Source organism: Berghia stephanieae, chromosome 5 (assembly GCF_034508935.2).
Source record: "Berghia stephanieae isolate SIO BIC M18660-M18661 chromosome 5, UCSD_Bste_1.3, whole genome shotgun sequence".
In the NCBI taxonomy this organism is placed as follows: Eukaryota; Metazoa; Mollusca; class Gastropoda; order Nudibranchia; family Aeolidiidae; genus Berghia; species Berghia stephanieae.
Genome location: NC_088364.1, coordinates 80,385,277 through 80,405,380, shown reverse-complemented (window position 1 = coordinate 80,405,380; position 20,104 = coordinate 80,385,277). Strand labels below are relative to the sequence as shown.

Here is a 20,104-nt window from a genome sequence, read left to right as displayed (position 1 = left end):
ACCCTATGCCTATTTATTACATTTTTTTCTGAGACAAGTTATTGGCTCTTTTCAAAGCTAATGTTTTTAATTTTTACATGTTAATGGTAGTTGAATAAAACTATCTATGTACATGCTCATTTTAAATACATTTTTTTTCCAATTTTGAAAAGTAGCGAAAATCTCTAGGATTGAGTGAGTTAGAGTGCCATAGCCAGAAAACAAGCACACATTTATCACCAACATACTTATCCAGTGTCCTATCATCTCTCTCATTTCCAGGCAGATGTCTGAGATCACAGGGAGATGCCAGCATCATATCCATGGATATCGGCACTGCCTCTCCGTCCCGTCCCACTACCTCCAAGCCTGTCAAACCAAGATAATGATGGTCTCCCCAAGTTGCGGTGAAAAGCAACTGTAATTCTGGAAGACAGAGACAATAAGATCAATGTATCAACAAAAATGGATTTAACTCTCTCCTTTCCACCTATAAAAAAATCGTCACATTCGTTACGATATAGATAAAAAATTTTACCATTCTAATTTCTTTTGTATATCACATAATTTAAAGAAAAGTTTTCGCCATAGCTATAAAAACTTGACACTGTGTTGTAGAGCTCATTTAGTTGAACAATATTATGTATAGATGTACTTGTTGCTTTTCTGTTTGGGTGAAGAAGAATCTATTTTTGTATAGGGTCATGTGATGTTTCAGGGAAAATTCGAAAAAACAGCTGATAAGGAGAGAGTTAAATTCTTGATCATAGAATAGCCACTCATTCATTCCAGTTCTTTTTTTCTCCATGGGCAAAATCTTACCCCTATTGCTCACTTGGTGGTTCTGCACTACAAACTCACTTGGTGGTTCTGCACTACAAACTCACTTGGTGGTTCTGCACTACAAACTCACTTGGTGGTTCTGCACTACAAACTCACTTGGTGGTTCTGCACTACAAACTCACTTGGTGGTTCTGCACTACAAACTCACTTGGTGGTTCTGCACTACAAACTCACTTGGTGGTTCTGCACTACAAACTCACTTGGTGGTTCTGCACTACAAACTCACTTGGTGGTTCTGCACTACAAACTCACTTGGTGGTTCTGCACTACAAACTCACTTGGTGGTTCTGCACTACAAACTCACTTGGTGGTTCTGCACTACAAACTCACTTGGTGGTTCTGCACTACAAACTCACTTGGTGGTTCTGCACTACAAACTCACTTGGTGGTTCTGCACTACAAACTCACTTGGTGGTTCTGCACTACAAACTCACTTGGTGGTTCTGCACTACAAACTCACTTGGTGGTTCTGCACTACAAACTGATGTGTGGGTTATACAAGCCTTTCTTTGTAAAAGATCCCAAATAAAAACTTACCTAGTTTACAAATAAAGAAAATTATATACACATCTCATCCCTAATACATTATTTGCTATAGTTTGGAAACAATTTGAATATATGAAGGTGCAGCATGGCACAGCAGTATGGTTTTTACTTCATACCAGATGGTACATAGGTTCCCCTTGCCCTAGCGCTCATTTCGTAGTGCTGCTCTGCCGCCAATGCTTGTGAAATTCCAGAAAAGATTCTAAAAATAATGTCCCCCTTGGGGATGAATACAAGGAATTCCATGATCCCACAGTCATAATATTTATGATTATCTCATTTTTCCAAATCTTCACAACAGAGCCCTAACTTCAAGAGATCAATAAATAATTATCTAATAAGAAAATGTTCTCTATGTTTCGGATTATGTCATGTGATCTAAATTCAATTATCATTGTGATTTGATTAATATCTTTTCTTATTTCTATCAAATTCACGTGTTAATATTGCATGTAAAACTTACTTGTAGCTTTATAGACCAGGATGTCTCCAGCATACGTGACGAAGCTCGTCGTTGGTGGAGGCGTCACAGATCTGGTTTTCTCCTGTGAAATTTTCCCAGCAGCTCTTGTAAAAGGCCGAGTCTTTTGAATAAAATTAGAAAATAAAGTCAAAGATAATATCAATGTGAAGATAACAATAACTCCTTTTACTTTTAAGATGTACTCCTTTTTAAATGGATGGAATTTCAACATATAGTTATGGATCAAAATTTGGCAAATCAATATGAAAAAAAAAAAGGAAAGTCATTTGTGAAATTTTCAATTAACATTTGAAAAATATTCAAAACTCACATCATCTTCAGCATCTGCTGTGCTCGGTCTCTCAAATGGCACGGTGTCATCAGCATCGTCTTCAGGCATCTCTCCTTCAAAGGCGTCATCATTCTTAGACACAGCCTCCAAAATGTCCTCGTCCATAGTAAATAAAATCGTCTGGTTTTGGAATTATGTAGAAATAGGCAAAATGAAAAAAATATTGATTGCCTAAAAATTGGCAAATGTATTCCTTCTGATGAATCACATGTTCTTATCAACTTCAAGAATTGCCAGCAGTATATTTATGAAATTCAGAAATGATATTTGTAAATGTTTATTATATAAAAAAATAATGATCCTTTGAATATGACCAGATGCAGAAAGACTTTTCAATAATTCATTTGTTAAGGGGTGATAATCAACTCATCCAATGTAACAAAAACCAAAAACTAGATAACAGATGCGTTCCTATTAACAGACACTAAACAAATAGTTCAAACTAAAGACTGACTACTTACGTCTCCAAAGGCCTCTGTACCTCCTTCTATGCCCCCACAAGCCCTGGCAATCTCTCCCTTGAAAACAACTGTTCCATCCAATGAGATCACAACATCTTTAGCACCTCGGAAAGAGTGGATCCGAGACTTGTTGTAATTCTGTTGTAAGAAACATGACATTAAAATAAAACTCATGATTATATAAGACTGTTAAGTCATAAGGACATAATTGTCATTAAATTTCCCTCTGCAATCAGTTCAATTCATAGCCATTTGTTGAAGACAATGAGTTTGAAGCAAAAACATGTCACTTCGTTGCCTTTGTGCAGTTCCTCATGAAATCAAGCAATAAAGCTTAAGCTGATTGATTATGGATAAAATTATGGAAAAAACACTTACATTTCATTAGTTTTCAAATGCTGTCAATAAACAAATTAAGACTAACTCAAACTTTTATGAGAACTAATTTGTCAGGTATGGCAATGGTTCATTAAGCATTAAAAACCTTTCAAAATCAACAAAGCTAAGATTAATTAATTGAAAATAAAATGAGGTTAGTATAAAATCCTGCCTAAATAAACTGAAAGGGAATCAAATAATATTACAACTTACCCAAACTCTCATGAGAGCCAATTTGCAAGGTGTGGCAAAAGTCAAGTAAACATAATGATTGTTGCCCGACGTGAATGGGGCAAGCCACATGTGTACATCGTCCCGAGTTCTGTTGACGTTGTCAATGACATTGGTTACAACTCGAGGGTCGCATTTGTACTCGGGTAGTTCATTGATATCACTAGGATTGGCCCAAATCTAGAAAAGAGAATAGGGGGAGAGTAAAGAAAGGGATGATAAAAACAAATTAAAATTGGATGATTTAGATTGTAATTCGTAAGAAGTATAAAAATTATGAAAGATAAAATATTAAATAGCGGTCTATTAATTTAAATCTTCTTTATATTTCAGTAAGAAAAATGAATACTTAGAAACAAAAAACTACCCATCTACGTATGCACTGGTAGTAATGATGTGGATTGAATTTAAACTGTATACCAGAATTTAATTGTTAGACATAAAACAGTCAGTAATAATGTTGTATTCAAATCATTACCTGAAGAGGAACTCAGTTAAGAGAAATATCCTACGCTAGTGATAAGTAAGGAGAAAATAACTTCAAAACTACGGTATCAATCATACTTACTTTTGTTATTGATACAGGTTCACCATTAGATGAGAAAAGCTGAATTCCAGTAAGACCAACATAATGGTGATCTCCCCACGTGGATTTGATATTGATGACGAGTTCACGTCCATAAGGCAATTCTGGGATTGTGAAGTCATCCTCCCTGGAAAGTGTTAGAAAAATGGCAATTTCCGATTAAAAGTAAAAGTGTCTACATCATTGTTTTGGCTGCCTTTATCAGCTGCTTTTGACTTGCATATTTAGCATCACATATTGAGTGTAAAATAAATTTTGCAACAAGGTCCTGAGTTTGAGCCTCGCTCGGCGCATAGTTGAGTCCTTGGAAAAGGCTCTTTACTCACATTCTCTCATTGTACCTGGCCATTAACAGAGTTGTCTTTGTTGGGAAAAATAATTTGTAATATCGCCTAACCAGCGTCATGTCTCGTTCTACATGTTACATGTTGCTGTTGGACAGGGACCCCTTGTAAAGCGCTTTCAGCACGTTTAGTGGATATTGCGCTATATAAAAGCTCAAGCTTTATCCATTGTGATACAATAATGTGTTTTTTTGAAGACTGGCTGATGAAAGATTATGAAACAAACTTATAAAGTGAAGACAGCTAAAAAAATTAAAAAATATATAATAAATTAAAAAATAAGATTATCCATGTTAAACGTGACTTATTGTGTCATTAAGAATTTATTATACTGACTGGAAAGAAAATAGTTCAAAGCTAAATTCATTAAGACATTCTCCCTACACTGTATATAAGAAAAGTGTTAACCCATTGCCTAACATTTCTCCACCCTAGAGGGAAGGAACTCTATCCACGACAATTCAATATATTTAGGTATCCTCAAAGATAGAAAAAGAAAAGAAAAAAAACTTCTTACTCATCAGACCAAGGATCATCTGCTATTGGCAACTTGGGTACATCGTTCTTTTTATCTTTCTCCGGTGATGTCTCCTTCGTAGGGGATGAGGACAGGTATTGGTCCATGACATCATCTGAATACAAATCATAAAAAAAATAAATAAAAGAATAAATTCCCTTCATTCATCCCATAGGGGAAATTTTTCTCTAGGGTCAATTCCAAGGGAAGACTGGAATAATCCAGGCGTCAACCGCAGTGCAGCACCGCACATTGAGCTAGGACGAGGTGACTTGCTCAAGGCCACACAGCGCGGCGGTGGGTGATCGAACTCGGTACCTTTCGGGGACGAAGCAAAGACCGTATTGCTGAACCACGCTGCCCCCCCCCCCCCCCGACATAAAGACATGAGACAATCCGTGTTTAAAAGAAAACAAGAAAGCTAAGTGACCAATGAGGGACAAAGGAGACGAATAAAATTGCAGAATATTATCAGGATATTGATGGTTAAGGATATATTAAACTTTGGGTATTTACATGGGCTGAGTAGTTAAGACATTGCACTGTAATCCGGAAGAAACTTTCATTTTTTTCCTTGGGCAAGACAATTAACCCCCGATTTGCTCACATGGACAACATGGGTGACTCCTGTTGACATCAGACATCCGGTTTGATAGATTATCTATATTCCTTCATGGAATGTCTAGGCAACGGTATCTTATAACGCCATTGAGAAAGAGTGTGATTTAGAATTTATAGTAATACATTGTCATTGGCCGGATTTTGTCTCTCACAATTTTAAAATATGTAAGTAAAATACAAAGAGTGATTTGATTTAATGCTATAATTGACTGCTTTATTTTAAGATGTAATGCTTCTCCACTATATTTTGAAAAAAACAATTTTCTTTTTAAAGAGTATAATAATAGGAAAGGATAAGGAATTTCGACAACTAATAAGGCTGTAAAATGAGCTCGGATGGTAAATTTAAAAAAATGTAAGTAAAATTTGATCAACATTTGCTATAGTGAATGACATAATCAGTCGGATGGTGAAAAGCTTTGAACTGAGATATTGCCAAGTTTAGTTAGAAATTTATCAAAAATGAGTTCTTGTCATAAATTATTAAATCAACCATTTTTGTACATCCTCGGGAAATATCAAAGCTTAATTTCACTTCTAAATATTTTTTTACAATTAGTCAAGTTGAAAAAAAGTATAAAATTTGATAAAAGTTGCTGGATACCTTTCCCATATATCTGACCATAACTTCATGAAAAATCACCCGATTTACTTCAAATCAAGTTTAAAATTGATCTGGGGAGCATATGCTCTCAGAAAATGCTACCAAAAAAAAATGCAAATCCAGAATGTTCACCTTCCGACTGATTACGTCATGCACTGGCACATTTAGTACGGCTATGTGGTCTAGTGGTATGACACTAGCTTTTGGATCGGAAGGTCCTGGGTTCGAGCCTTGTGCTCGCACATAGTTGAGTCCTTGGAAAATACTCTTTACTCACATTCTCTCACCGTTATCAGGTGTAAAATGAGTAACTGGCTGTTAACAGCGGTGTCTTTGTCTGAAAAATGGTAATATCGCCTAACAGGCGGCATGTTCCGTCCTACATGTTAAATGTTGCTGTTGACCAGGAACCCCTTGTAAAGCGCTTTGAGCACATTTAGTGGATATTGCGCTATATAAAGCACAATTTAAAATTTTTAAAATTTAGATTAATATAGGTGGCTAATGATAACTATTCCAACCTTGCATATCTATGGACAGTCTTCCTCGCTGTGACTTGTTGAAAAAAGACAGCGACCCCCAAGTTTCTTCTAAGTCTTCTTCTTTCTTTCTCCACTTGGCTCTTGACTTCTCTATTTTCTTCATCGGAGTTACTTGATCTTTAGCTTCTAAACAATTTTTTTTTTAATTGAGAAATACAATTAACAGCAATTAATGTCACTCTCCAATATCAAAATCATGGCACAATATTAGAAAAGACAGAGTGATTTATGAAATAAAAATAAAATAATTCATAAAAATAAACATTTCTTTAAAATTACAGGGAAATAAGTAATGCTATGCTATGTTTCTGATATTCTTTTCACTTATGTTATCCCTCTCCTTACCAACTATAGGAAAATCGTCACATTCGTTACGATACAACCAACATTTTTCTTATTCAAATTTCTTTTGTACATCATACAATTTAAAGAAAATGAACAGTGTGTTGTAGAGCATGTTTTGCTAAAGAAAATATGCATCGGAAGAACTTACTGCAATTGTGTTTGAATGATAAAAAAAATCTTTTTTTGTGTTACTTTGGTGTAAAAATTTGGGGAAAATCCTGAAAATGGCTGGTAAGGAGAGAATTAATAGATAAAAAGACTCTTACTTTGGGTGTAAAGTTGTGGGGAAAATCCTGAAAATGGCCAGTAAGGAGAGAATTAAAGGATAAAAAGACTCTTACCTTGTTGATGGGAATCTTCCTCTTTTTTCTTGTCACTCCTGAAAGCAAGACAAATACAATGATGATTACGGATATTTCTTTTTCTTTTGGACCTATATCAAATTGATGACTCTGTTGTATGCGAGGGCGTGTGTTGGACGTGGGATGTGTGAGCCTTTAATATTATCCATTTTGTATGACATAATTTAAAACACTTTGACACAGAACATACAAAACATAGCATATTATTGTGATTAAGTACTCTTTTTATAATAGTAATAGAAGCGGTTGTTGTAGATGTATTAGTAGTAGTAGTAGTAGTAGTAGTAGTAGTAGTAGTAGTAGTAGTAGTAGTAGTAGTAGTAGTAGTAGTAGTAGTAGTAGTAGTAGTAGTAGTAGTAGTAGTAGTAGTAGTAGTAGTAGTAGTAGTAGTAGTAGTAGTAGTAGTAGTAGTAGTAGTAGTAGTAGTATAGTAGTAGTAGTAGTAGTTTGTAGTAGTAGTAGTAGTAGTAGTAGTAGTAGTAGTAGTAGTAGTAGTAGTAGTAGTAGTAGTAGTAGTAGTAGTAGTAGTAGTAGTAGTAGTATGTAGTAGTAGTAGTAGTAGTAGTAGTAGTAGTAGTAGTAGTAGTAGTAGTAGTAGTATGTAGTAGTAGTAGTAGTAGTAGTAGTAGTAGTAGTAGTAGTAGTAGTAGTAGTATAGTAGTATAGTAGTAGTAGTAGTAGTAGTAGTAGTAGTAGTAGTAGTAGTAGTAGTAGTAGTAGTAGTAGTAGTAGTAGTAGGTAGTAGTAGTAGTAGTAGTAGTAGTAGTAGTTAGTAGTAGTAGTAGTAGTAGTAGTAGTAGTAGTAGTAGTAGTAGTAGTAGTAGTAGTAGTAGTAGTAGTAGTAGTAGTAGTAGTAGTAGTAGTAGTAGTAGTAGTAGTAGTAGTAGTAGTAGTAGTAGTAGTAGTAGTAGTAGTAGTATAGTAGTAGTTTGTAGTAGTAGTAGTAGTAGTAGTAGTAGTAGTAGTAGTAGTAGTAGTAGTAGTAGTAGTAGTAGTAGTAGTAGTAGTAGTAGTAGTAGTAGTAGTAGTAGTAGTAGTAGTTAGTAGTAGTAGTAGGTAGTAGTAGTAGTAGAGTAGTAGTAGTAGTAGTAGTAGTAGTAGTAGTAGTAGTAGTAGTAGTAGTAGTAGTAGTAGTAGTAGTAGTAGTAGTAGTAGTAGTAGTAGTAGTACTGGTAGTAGCAGGAATTATAGATATAAATTCTAGTTCGAAAAAATTATTTATGGCTCAATAAATTTATGACATTCATTTCAATCTTCCAATGTTAAAATATTCCGAACAACAACTAATATTATACAACTTTATATATATAAACCTCTTACCCAGCAGTTGAAAACTCTTCAAACTCCATGTCCAGCTGCTTTTGTATATCCGTGTCTTCTTTGAGTTTTCCTCCAGTTTTATTTGATTTATTTGCATCATTGTTATCTGCTACGAAATTAAATAAAAAAAAAAAAGAAAATCAAATCACACAACACCAATTTTATTTATTTATTTATTTTTTTTGGTGAAGGAGCGGGGGTATAAGGTGATAATATCTTTGAGAAAATGACATTTCTTGTACAGTTTATATTTTATGTTGCTTTTTAATCAAACAATAAAACGGTTTCTTGTCCACAAGCGAAATTTCAAATTTTTACAAACGTCTTTGACGCTGAAAAACAGGTGTTACCAACTTCCCTTCAAAAAAAAAGTTTTTTACTTGTCCTTTGTTAGTAAAATCGTTAATCTTCACCATAAATGTGTTGGAACAATATTAGAGCAAAAAGGAAAATAAAATTATGATAACAGTAGAGAGAGAGATATAGGAGATGGTAAATCAATTCTTTTAATCTCTGAAAGAGCAAAAAAAACAAACAAACTAGTCCTTCAGAGCTGTTGACCCCCAGGGGGCCAAAGTTTATCCCAGTTTATATAGAGTGAAATGGACAATAGCAATTGCATGCTACCCTTAAGATAGGATGCTAGTCTGTCTCAACATAGTACTTTTCACTAGATCTAGCAAATCCAGCTACCCAATCACTGCTGGGTGGACGGGGTGGTTAGAAAAAAATTTCGACTGAACCCGAGATCGATCTCTTTTATTGTAAGCGAGCACTCTACCAACTGAGCTATTGACAAGGAAGAACCAGGCAAAACTAGTAAAAGACTGTAAGAGTGGGTATATGCGGCTATGTGGTCTAGTGGTATGACACTCGCTTTCGGATCATAAGGTCCTGGGTTCGAGCCTCGCTCGGCGCATAGTTGAGTCCTTGGAGAAGGCTCTTTACTCACATTTTCTCACCGTACTCAGGTGTAAAATGAGTATCTGGCTGTTAACAACGTTGTCTCCGTCCGAAAAAATTGTAATATCGTCTAACAGGCGTCATGTCCCATCCTACATGTTAAATGTTGCTGTTGGTCACGGACCCCCTGTAAAGCGCTTTGAGCATGTTTAATGGATATTGCACTATATCAAAGCTCAAATTAAGAAAAAAAAATTTTATATTGTGGCCTCAGCGTATGATCCTTATAGAAAGCCCAAATGTAAGTAAGGTTACAAACAAAATCAATACAATACCTTCAGCTGTGTCTCCTCCTTTGAGCCACTTAGGAAAATCTTTCTTTCTTTTACTTTCCCTGTAATTAAAAAAAAAATGAAGATGGATTGATGAATCATTGCACATAATGCTCCTTACAACTCACAGCCAATAAACTTTTTATCTTTAATATTAGCCTTGATATCAAATAAATTTTGGAATACACGAAATAGAAAATATCACACTTATGGCGATAACACAAATTTACACATTAATTACATTTTTGCGTTAGTCATATAATAAGCTTTCAAAGAAAGTCTACTCTTCAAACACAATCAATATGACAAAGCATAAAGAAATTAAAACAAATCCAATAAACCCTAGACATTTTTAGAAGGTTTTATACTTTTAGGTCTCTACACCAGGGTAAAAAAGAACTATTTAGATTATATACGGCACAAAGCATCCAAGAAAATGTAAAACAAAAGGGCTACACTCAATCGATAACAAAAATATATCAACTATATAATACAATACAGAGGTAAACTTTACAAGGAAACAAAAGCCGTCTATTGCAAAAAAACAAACAAAAAACAGCCATCCCTGTCAGTAAATTACTTTACGCTGACCCAAAGTCTCTTTGAGCTTTTATATAGTGCAATATCCACTAAATGTGCTCAAGGCGCTTTACAAGGGGTCTGGGCCAACAGCAACAATTAACATGTAGGACGAGACATGACGCCTGTTAGGCGATATTACAATTTTTTCGGACAGAGACAACGCTGTATACAGCCAGGTACTCATTTTACACCTGAGTGAGGTGAGAGAATGTGAGTAAAGAGTCTTTTCCAAGGACTCAACTATGCACCGAGCGTGGCTCGAACCCAGGACCTTCCAATCCGAAAGCGAGTGTCATACCACTAGACCACATAGCCGCATTCCAGACAGATAAAATAAACATGACCACATAAAAAGGACAACCGATAAGGGAGTATAGAGGAGGCACCAAAGGCATGGACTGGTGCAGATCCAGCAGAAACATCATGCATTCCCTAAAGAGATTTCAACCAATCACTTAAAGAGAAAGGATTATCTTTAAAGGTACTGCCTCTTTTTCTCCCCCGCCAGGCAGAGTAGTCGTACCAGTAAGGTCACGGTGTCGAGCCCCCATCACTGCCACAAAGTTTTTATTCTCTGTTGTCTTATGGCACTTTCCTACTAACTTATGATTGTGTTGAAGAGTAGATTTTCTTTGAAAGCTCATATAACTAAAGCAAATTTGTTCTTGTTATACTCTTTTGTAACTTACTTTGTAGTAAGGGATTTCATCTTGTCAACCAAGGACTCGTCCAGGTCACCCTTCCCTTCTCCTTTCTTGTGCTGCTGCGAGTCTTTGACAGATCTATGGGGAGATACAGAGTTTGCACGTGGAGAAATGTGTGGCTCCGACTTGGAGGACTTGGGAGTGACTGCAGCATTCCTGGCCCCAGACTTGTCTAGGGGTCGGGATGTAGATGACGATCGGTTTACTGATTTATCATGAGAGTTAGTTGGACCACGGGGTAGAGGTGGCTTGGATTCATAACTGAAATAAGACAACCAAAGCCGTTTTACAACATAGCTGTAAATATCAAGGAAAAAGAAAATGTTGACAAAGGACAATTATTAGTACATTTTAAATCCATACTTAGTGATTTATCAAATTTACCAAAGAGATGGAATGCATAAGGTTAAAAGAAAATAAACTTGTTCATCAATATGGCAAACAATATAAATTTAAAAAAAACAAAAAAAACATGAAGTAGAGAACTTCTGGGTGAACCTATTTAGGTCTAATCACAAGGTGATATCTAGTTATGAATTGATCAAAGGAGAGACAAACCTATCTCCATTCGATTTTCCTGAGTTTTCTGTTTCCGAAGACTTTCCATTTAGTCTTGCTGCAACACGCTTAGTCTTCATTGGAGTTTGAGCTCGCATCTTCTCTGGCATACTTGAAACATCTGTGGCAAGCAGAATAACCAAAAAATTAAATATAAAAAGGAAAGGGAAGAGTTTTAATCTTTTAAAATATATGTTTTAATCTTTTAAAATACACGAACAAGTAGATAAACATTTAAACATTAACACATTTCAAAGTTGTATCTTTGCCCTAAATGTTTCCAGGCTTCTTTTTGGAATTTATATCAGATAGTGGGACAATCCAAATGCTTATGTTTGTCGTAGAAAAATTTTTGTATGTGTGGGTTCTTGAGAAAGGTGAAATAAGCATGTCTCTATTGTGTACTGTTTGGGTATTTTGGCGGTCTGATATATGTTTGGTGTTGATGGGTTGATTAAAAATTTGTTTTAATTTCAAGTCAAACAATTTTAACCCGAAGATCTTAAAGACAGATATTAAACAAGCACAAGCACCATCACAGAAAAAAAACATTGCTAATAAATTATTATTACTATTACAATGTTCTTTATTTGTAGCCAATTAGAAAACTTAATGTTTTCTCTTTTAACCTTCTTGATCCGCCATATCTTTCTAGTCTAGACGTGAATCAAAACGAGTTGGTATTATATCTCTCTGAGGGTCATGAAGACTAACCAAAAAAAAACCCCAATAAATAAAAATAATAAAATTCCCTTTATTCATCCCATAGGGGAAATTTGTCTCTAGGATCTATTCCAAGGGAAGACTGGAATAACCCAGGCGTCAGCCGCAGTGCAGCGCCGCAAATCGAGCTAGGGCGAGGTGACTTGCTCAAGGCCACACAGGGCAGGGTGATTGAACTCTGTACCTTTTGGGCACAAAACAAAGAACGTACCGCTGAGCCGTGCTGCCCCCCAGTCAAAATTGTATCAATGTTTATATATCTGTCTACCACGATAGCTCTATTGTGCTTTGAAAATAGAATTCTTTAAATGCCTCAGGTCGCACACATCATTTCTACACCTCCTTTCAGACTACCTAACTTAATCCATGTAATTATGGGAAAAAGCAGGGATTTCGAAACACATCACGTCAAAGAAAAGTTGTAGTCAATTTTGCTAGCTATGTGGTCTGGTGGTATGACACTCGCTTTCGGATCGGAAGGTCCTGTGTTCGAGCCTTGCTCAGCGCATAGTTGAGTCCTTGGGTCTTTACTCACATTCTCTCACCGGTGTAAAATGAGTACCTGGCTGTTAACAGTGTTGTCTCTGTCCGAAAAAAATTGTAATATCGCCTAACAGCCGTCATGTCTCGTCCTACATGTTAAGTTGCTGTTGGCCAGGGACCCCTTGAGCGCTTTGAGCATGTTTAGTGGATATTGCGCTATATAAAAGCTCAAAAGAGAAATTATTTATAAAAGCATAGCAAACTTAACAATCGATTTTGTAGTCGAGTGAATGAACACGTGTGATACCAAAAAAAAACTATTGTAAAGCACCTCTGAGCACTATCTGTGGATACTGGCGCTATATCAAATAATAATAATATTAATAATAATAATAATAATAATAATAATAATAATAATAATAATAATAATAATAATAATAATAATAATAATAATAATAATAATAATAACAATAATAATAATAATAACAATAATAGTCAAAAAAAAAAAAAAAAAAAATTATAAAAAAAAAAAATAAAAAAAAAACAAAAAAAAAAACAAAAAAAATAATAATAATAATAATAATAATAATAATAATAATAATAATAATAATAATAATAATAATAATAATAATAATAATAATAATAATAATAATAAGAAGAAGAAGAAGAAGAAGAAGAAGAACAACAACAACAACAACAAAAATCCCATCATACCTCCCGATTTTGATTCCACTTCAGGACTAGAAAAGCCAGAGCTGCCACCTCCCGACCCTCTCCTCTTTAAAATGGTTGGTCGCATCAAAGTCCTCGTCTCCGACCTATCCTTGCTACCACTTCTCTCTTTCTTCTCCTCTGATGCTCTCTCCTCACTAGCCGTCCTGACTCTAGATAATGAATGATGGGATCCTGAAGAAGACGCCGAAGACTGCGGAGACCTTGATATATTTTGGAATGTATGGTGACTCCCTGAAGTACTGGCACTAGTATTATCACCCCTAACAGGGGGAGAGACGTTCTTTGTTGGCGAGGAAGAACCCTTTAACTTGGCTTCAGTTGCTGATTTGCTGTTTGTGCTGGAACTGTGTCCTTTCTTGGATTTCGTTCCAGAGGAGGAATGTTGCTGAGAGTTTGGGGTTGAAAAAACGATGTGTTTACTGTAGTCAAAGACTTGGTTCCCGCAGCCCTTATCCACCTCTCCAGAAAATAATAGCTCTCCACCGAAGAATATCCGAACCTGTCGGACACCAATGTCCAGATTCTGGGTAGAGGAAATGACAGAGATATAAAACTATGTCACTTTAACAATATAACGAAGAAAAGTGAAAAATCAAACTTAATGGTCAGTTGAAGTACAACATAATGCATTTATACAGATTTATATAGATTAAAATTCGATGAAACATACTATCCAACAGATTAATATGAAAATTGTTCGTGCTTAACAAAATATCTAGACTTAAAGTGAAAAAACGTATTAAAAATTTAACCCCCCCCCCTCAAATAATAACAACAAAAACATACACTAATCTTGTTATTCCAGTTCCATATTTTAGCAGCTCCAAGAGAGAAAGCTTTGCCAGGAGTGGGGTTGATTATGAGGATGGAAAATTCCACAGGTCGGCCATCAAACCGACAGCTCCACATGTTACGCTCCTTTGTTGTCTGTAACGCAGAGCAAAACAAATATATGTAAGGGTAAGTAAGTACTTGTATAATGGACACTGACAGAAACCAATTTAAAAAAACAACAGGCCAGTCCATAATTGTATAGATAGAATGTTGTTTTTTGCCATCCAAGTTTATGAGTAATTCTCATTGAAATGTATTATACAGACTATAAAAGTTCAAGGTTACACTGCGTTTTGTGTGTTGGTCCGTTATACTTCTGGATGGCAATGTTGTGAGCTTCTTAGCCAAGCGCATACTATCTATATGCATCTTAAGACTTTTAAAATAAATGTTAATTTTCAATTTGACTTTAAAGGCTTTTTGCGAATTGGGCAATACTATGGGTTTACAATTATGTCATCAATTATATTAAAATTTAACCCCCTCCCCCTTCTTTTTTCCTCTCACCTCATTTAAGTAATAAATAACTAAATATTACAAAAACAAACAAACAAACAAAAAAAAAAAAACTGTTTCCTTTTCATATATATATAGCATTTCAAAAATATCCCTAAAAAAAAAAAAGTAAGATAAAAAGAAAAATAGAATCCCATAAAAACCAACTAAGATCAAGTACTTTCTACTAGTACGATATGGGGAAATTTTCAAATACACATTTATCTGACGTCTTTATGAGAACTGAATGTTAACATCGGTTCTTTTTCTTCTTCGTAATTTGGGTAGCCAATGGTGACAAGCCATGCGTCATGTTGTACGTGTCAGGAACTGTTCATGACTCACTATTTCTTCTGGCTCTTGATAAAAAAGCTATGTTCCCTATATGTTGTGTTTGATCTGTTGGGACAACATGGCTCAGTGGTTTGGTCTTTGCTTCGTACCCGAAAAGTAACGAGTTCGACTACCCTCTGCGTTGTGTGGCCTTGAGCAAGTCATCTAGCCTTAGCTTATTTTGCTGGCTGCACTGCGACTGACGCCTGGGTTATTCCAGTCTTCCCTTGGAATAGATCCTAAAGAAAAATTTCCCCTTAGGAATGAATAAAGGGAATTTATTTTTATTTTATTATTTCGATATTGTCGGTTATCAGAAAATCGTGTTTTAAGTAGAAAAATTCCACTTATTGTCAACAAGTAAAAATGTTTTAACCTTAGATTTCCCATTAAAAAGGACATCAACGTTGTTGTTCGCCCCCCTTGCTCCATGGACAGTGACGTCAGAGGGTTGGATAGGCACTAGACATCCGGATGGATTAAAAAACTGGAGCTCTGTTAAGCCAACCAGTGACGAATGGCCCCAATTGGATAGGATTTCTAAGGTCACTTCAAGGCGATCGGTTACTGGAGCTTTGGATGACTAGATGAAATTATTCAAAATAAAATAACAAGAGATGAGTAAGTAAGAAAGTGCCAGAAGACAATAGAGAATTTTTTAAAATTTTCGCGGCGGTGATGAGGTTTGAACCTGCGACCTTATTGGTATGCCAACCCCGCCTAGCCGGTGAGGGTGTGACGCTACCATATGAGCTATCCACGAACCCAAAAAAATTTGTATCCAACTCAGGTCATTCATTACTAGAGCTCTCTCTCTCACCGACTACTGGAGATCGTGGGTCCAACACACAACCACTGCAAAAGAAAATATCACTGGCACAAACATACACATTTTAATAACAGCTTAATGTAATAGAGATAATTTCACTTCATGGACAGTGCTTGAGATTCAAAATCTCTCAAAACCTACATTCCATGAACGTGCTGTATTTTGTTGTTATATGAAGTGAAAAAAATTTAAACACAGTAACATAGGTTTATGAAAAAAAAAAGTCAATATGCATGTTCCAACACCAAAGTATTATTGCAAATTTATATTTGAAAGTTTATTCAGAGAACATGCCTGTGATACTTTTTTTTGTCCACAAGAAAAAAAGTCAATTTCAAAAATATGCCGACATAGCTTCACAGAACCTATAGGTAGAATGAAGATGACGTCACTCAGGTCTTTGTTATTGTTTTTTTGTCATCCGTGTTTATAAGTATTTCTCACAAAGTTGTATTAACCAGACTATAAACGTTCATGGTTACACAATGTTGTGTGTTGGTCGGTTATACTTCCGGATGGCAATGTTTTGAGTTTCTTAGCCAAGCGCATACTATCTATAATGTTCTACATGCTAATATATCCATACCCAGCTTGAAGCAACTGGTGCCAAGGCTTGTTTAGAGGGTGAATCTTGCTGGGTGTCAATGTGATTCAAAACCTGGAGTAACTGTTTCTGTTGACTAAGGGATAAAAAAGGGGGAACACATATAGACTGTAATGATGTACAGAAATATGTGACAAATTTATATAGATTAAATATGCAACAGTTCCATTAATTTATTACTTATGTACAAGGTAAGTTCCAAACTGAATGCAAATAAAACAAAACAAACAAAAAGTAGATTTAAAAAATAAACAATAAAACAATTGAGCATTTATAGTTATCCACTTGAAGAGGCAACTCTCAAAGCCTGTTAAATCGTATTTTCAATTATTTTTTTTTACCGACCAGGTAACCCATTTTACACCCGAATATGGTGAGAAAATGTAAGTAAATAGCCTTTTTTTAAGGACTCATCTTTTCACTCGCCACAATCGGACACGACCCTGGGCCCTACAGGTCACAGTTCAAGTGTCAGACAACAATAGCACGTGGCTAAACAAGCCATTATCAAGCCATTTTTCTCTTGCATTCTGCGATTACCATATCATTAGAAAACGTTGGTCACGATTCTATCCCATAACATTTCATTACATACAACGCACGCATATTTATGTGACCTGTGATCTCAAAAAAGTATTATGTTTGGGTGATTTAGAAGCTGGAAATTGAATTAATAGTCAAATAAAGACTTGGCCCAAGTATATATGATTCTTTGGGGAGAATAAATATAGTTTCTCACACTGCTAAAAAAACAAAACAACAAAAAGTAAACAAACAAAAACATATCTTTCATACTTCTAATCAATTTCATATTTTAAAAACTTTTTCAATCAAGATTTCGACGTCTGATTAAATCTGAATAATACAGTTATGTGATAATTCATCACATATAAGAGATATTTCTCATTCAACAACCGTCTCTTAAGAAAGAAATGTTTATATTTTTAAAAATCTGAACAAGTGTGTATGAAAGGTGCCAGACAAAGCAAGAAAGAAAAATAGAAGAGAAAAATCATCCCAAAAAATCGGTCACCTCGACTGGGGATCGAACCTCAGACTTTCTGATTACCGGTGTGAAGTTAGTTCCCCAGTCGAGGTCGACTGATTTTTTGGGATGGTTTTTTTCTTGTACTTTTTTTTCTTGCTTTGTCTGGGACCTTTCATACACACTTGTTCAGATATTTATCTTATACTGGTGCTTGCTCCTTAATTTCTTAATTTGATATTATAAAAAAAAAACAAAACAAAAAAAAAAAACAGACAAAAGACTTACTGAGGATTCATCTTCATCACTTTATCCACCACTTGGACGACGTGTGAATTCTGTTGTTCCCCATGATCTCCACCACCACCAAGGCCACCACCGCCACTGGATTTGACAAGGGATCCCATACCTCCGCTGGAATTGGCCACCTGAGGGTCATTCTTACTCTTGACTGGGCTGAGGGCTGACAATTTCTCCTTAGAGGAGGAAGAGTGAATAGGATTGGATGTGCTCTGGAAGATATGATTAAATGCACAATATCTAACCTTGAATATAAAATTATATTTTTTCAAATCCTTGGAAGGCAAATCCTCATCAGGTGGTTGTTTCTACAAGCATATGGACCCTCAATAAAAAAAAAAAATGCAGAGTTTCAGAACAGTAAAATACTGTTTTGATTTTCGGTCCAAGACTTTCTTTTGTTTGTTGGGTTTGTTTTTTTTTTGTTTCTTTTACAAACAATTTTGGGGCATTAAAAACACCATGCACATATGTGACCCATTGTCTCAAAGCGGTATAAGGTCGGGTGGAACCAGATGCTAAAAAGTCAAATTAGAGATAAACAGGTCAAAATTCTAAATTATTGCAATTCAGCACACCAAAATATTATATTCATTCTCCTCCATAAAACAAACAAACTCAACCCAAGTTGAAATTTCTGGCTATAAATTAAATATTCAGCATTTTAATCATCCCGACATACCGTTTTGAGACGAGGGGTCACATATAAGATACATGCTTGGTGCAATACTTTAAGGTCATAACATTATAATCAAGGAAAGGAGGATTGTATACAACATAGAAGGTAGTTTAGTCACTCTAAATTTCACTGCCTGCAACCCGATTGGATCACATGCACCTATGAAAAAAGTCACGCAAAGAGGACTTGATGAAGGAAAGAATGAGAAATATATCCCAGAAAAAATCTACTTGTGCGTAAAACTGAGGTCACCAAAAGTCTTGCAATGACATCAGTACCAAAATCCCCACAATTAGAGACTGTTTTTTTATGCAAAATCATAGAGATAAATGACTTACAAGAGAGAAAAATATCATCTCTCAAATAAAAATAAACTCACAAATAACCACATTCAAGGTAAAAACTCTTGCCCTGGCTGATTATCTATGGTTTGATTTTTAAAATAACTATAATCTGAAAATCTAAAGACCGGAATGAGGAGAAAAGTCATACCTTAGGCTGGGGTAGGGGTCGACTTGAGACTTTGGAGAAAAGTTCTGCTTTTTTATTCTCCTCTTGCAAGGCCTTCAACACAGCGTTAGCTTCAGCATCGGAGTCTTTTTTGGCATCAGAACTTTTGCGACTCGCAGACACTGGCCGTATAGCTTTGATAGGACCTATGATATTTAAAAAAAAAAAAAAATTAAGTAGAAACATTAACAGCTCAAGATGATCAGAAGTGACTAAGTGTGTTGCAAATATTGCATAATGAAAAGTATATAACATGATAAAACGCATTTGTACAGCATGGACAGGCTATTCTTTTTAAAATAAACAATGAAGGGGCTTTAAAATACAGAATAATAATAATAATAATAATAATAATAATAATAATAATAATAATAATAATAATAATAATAATAATAATAATAATAATAATAATAATAATAATAATAATGATAATAATAATAATAATATATACTTTATTCATCCAAAAAAATGGAAATTCGTTTACAGACGTGGCATGCATAAAAATGAAGAGGCTTCCAAAACAAACTTGATGGTTGAGAAATGAAATACTTACAATCAAGAGGGGAAATCAGCACAATTAAAATGATCTCAAATTCTAATTATAAATACTAAATATTTTTGCCTACCTTTGGAATTAACTGTTGATTTTGTAGCAAACTGACTTGGGGATGGTGATGATCTTTTTGAAGATGATGATGAAGCGACAGATGTCGGAGAAAGAGAGTCTGAAGGTTTTCTTGCTGCACTGAGAACCTGACCCACTTTTTCTGATTTGTTTTAAAAATTGGGAAAGGGGGGCGGGGGAAAGGCGGGGGGGGGGGGGGGGGGGGGGGGGGGGGAGATTAGGTGGAGAGGGGAGTTAATTTGCCGTTGTTTACAAAAACACGTCAAGTATGAAATGAAGAGATAAAAAGCATCAAATGCATGATTCAATATAGAGGTGAGAATTTTGGCTCAATGTACGGCAAACCTGATGTTATGACTAAGACTGATTCCAAAAATTAAACTGCTGGGTTGATCA

General features: G+C 35.3%; 1 protein-coding gene across 6 annotated transcripts in view; it reads right to left on the bottom strand.

Moving 5' to 3' along the window:
* The window catches only part of LOC144973684 (katanin-interacting protein-like), a 45,332-nt gene that overhangs the window by 7,996 nt on the left and 17,232 nt on the right, over nt 1–20,104 (bottom strand). For 2 of the 6 annotated variants that reach the window (XM_078916469.1, XM_078916468.1), the window contains 20 exons: nt 19,710–19,850; nt 19,066–19,229; nt 17,883–18,070; nt 16,592–16,685; nt 15,553–15,759; nt 14,301–14,441; nt 13,494–14,037; nt 11,574–11,694; nt 11,001–11,276; nt 9,733–9,791; nt 8,495–8,603; nt 7,154–7,191; nt 6,447–6,593; nt 4,701–4,815; nt 3,822–3,966; nt 3,236–3,433; nt 2,645–2,782; nt 2,163–2,303; nt 1,832–1,952; nt 228–405 (listed from right to left, as the gene is read on the bottom strand). In XM_078916469.1, the coding sequence (XP_078772595.1) occupies nt 228–405; nt 1,832–1,952; nt 2,163–2,303; nt 2,645–2,782; nt 3,236–3,433; nt 3,822–3,966; nt 4,701–4,815; nt 6,447–6,593; nt 7,154–7,191; nt 8,495–8,603; nt 9,733–9,791; nt 11,001–11,276; nt 11,574–11,694; nt 13,494–14,037; nt 14,301–14,441; nt 15,553–15,759; nt 16,592–16,685; nt 17,883–18,070; nt 19,066–19,229; nt 19,710–19,850 (3,265 nt within the window). Of the gene's footprint in view, nt 1–227; nt 406–1,831; nt 1,953–2,162; nt 2,304–2,644; nt 2,783–3,235; nt 3,434–3,821; nt 3,967–4,700; nt 4,816–6,446; nt 6,594–7,153; nt 7,192–8,494; nt 8,604–9,732; nt 9,792–11,000; nt 11,277–11,573; nt 11,695–13,493; nt 14,038–14,300; nt 14,442–15,552; nt 15,760–16,591; nt 16,686–17,882; nt 18,107–19,065; nt 19,230–19,709; nt 19,851–20,104 lie in introns of all 6 variants that reach the window. The other 4 variants (XM_078916467.1, XM_078916465.1, XM_078916470.1 and 1 more) reach the window with 3 other exon arrangements.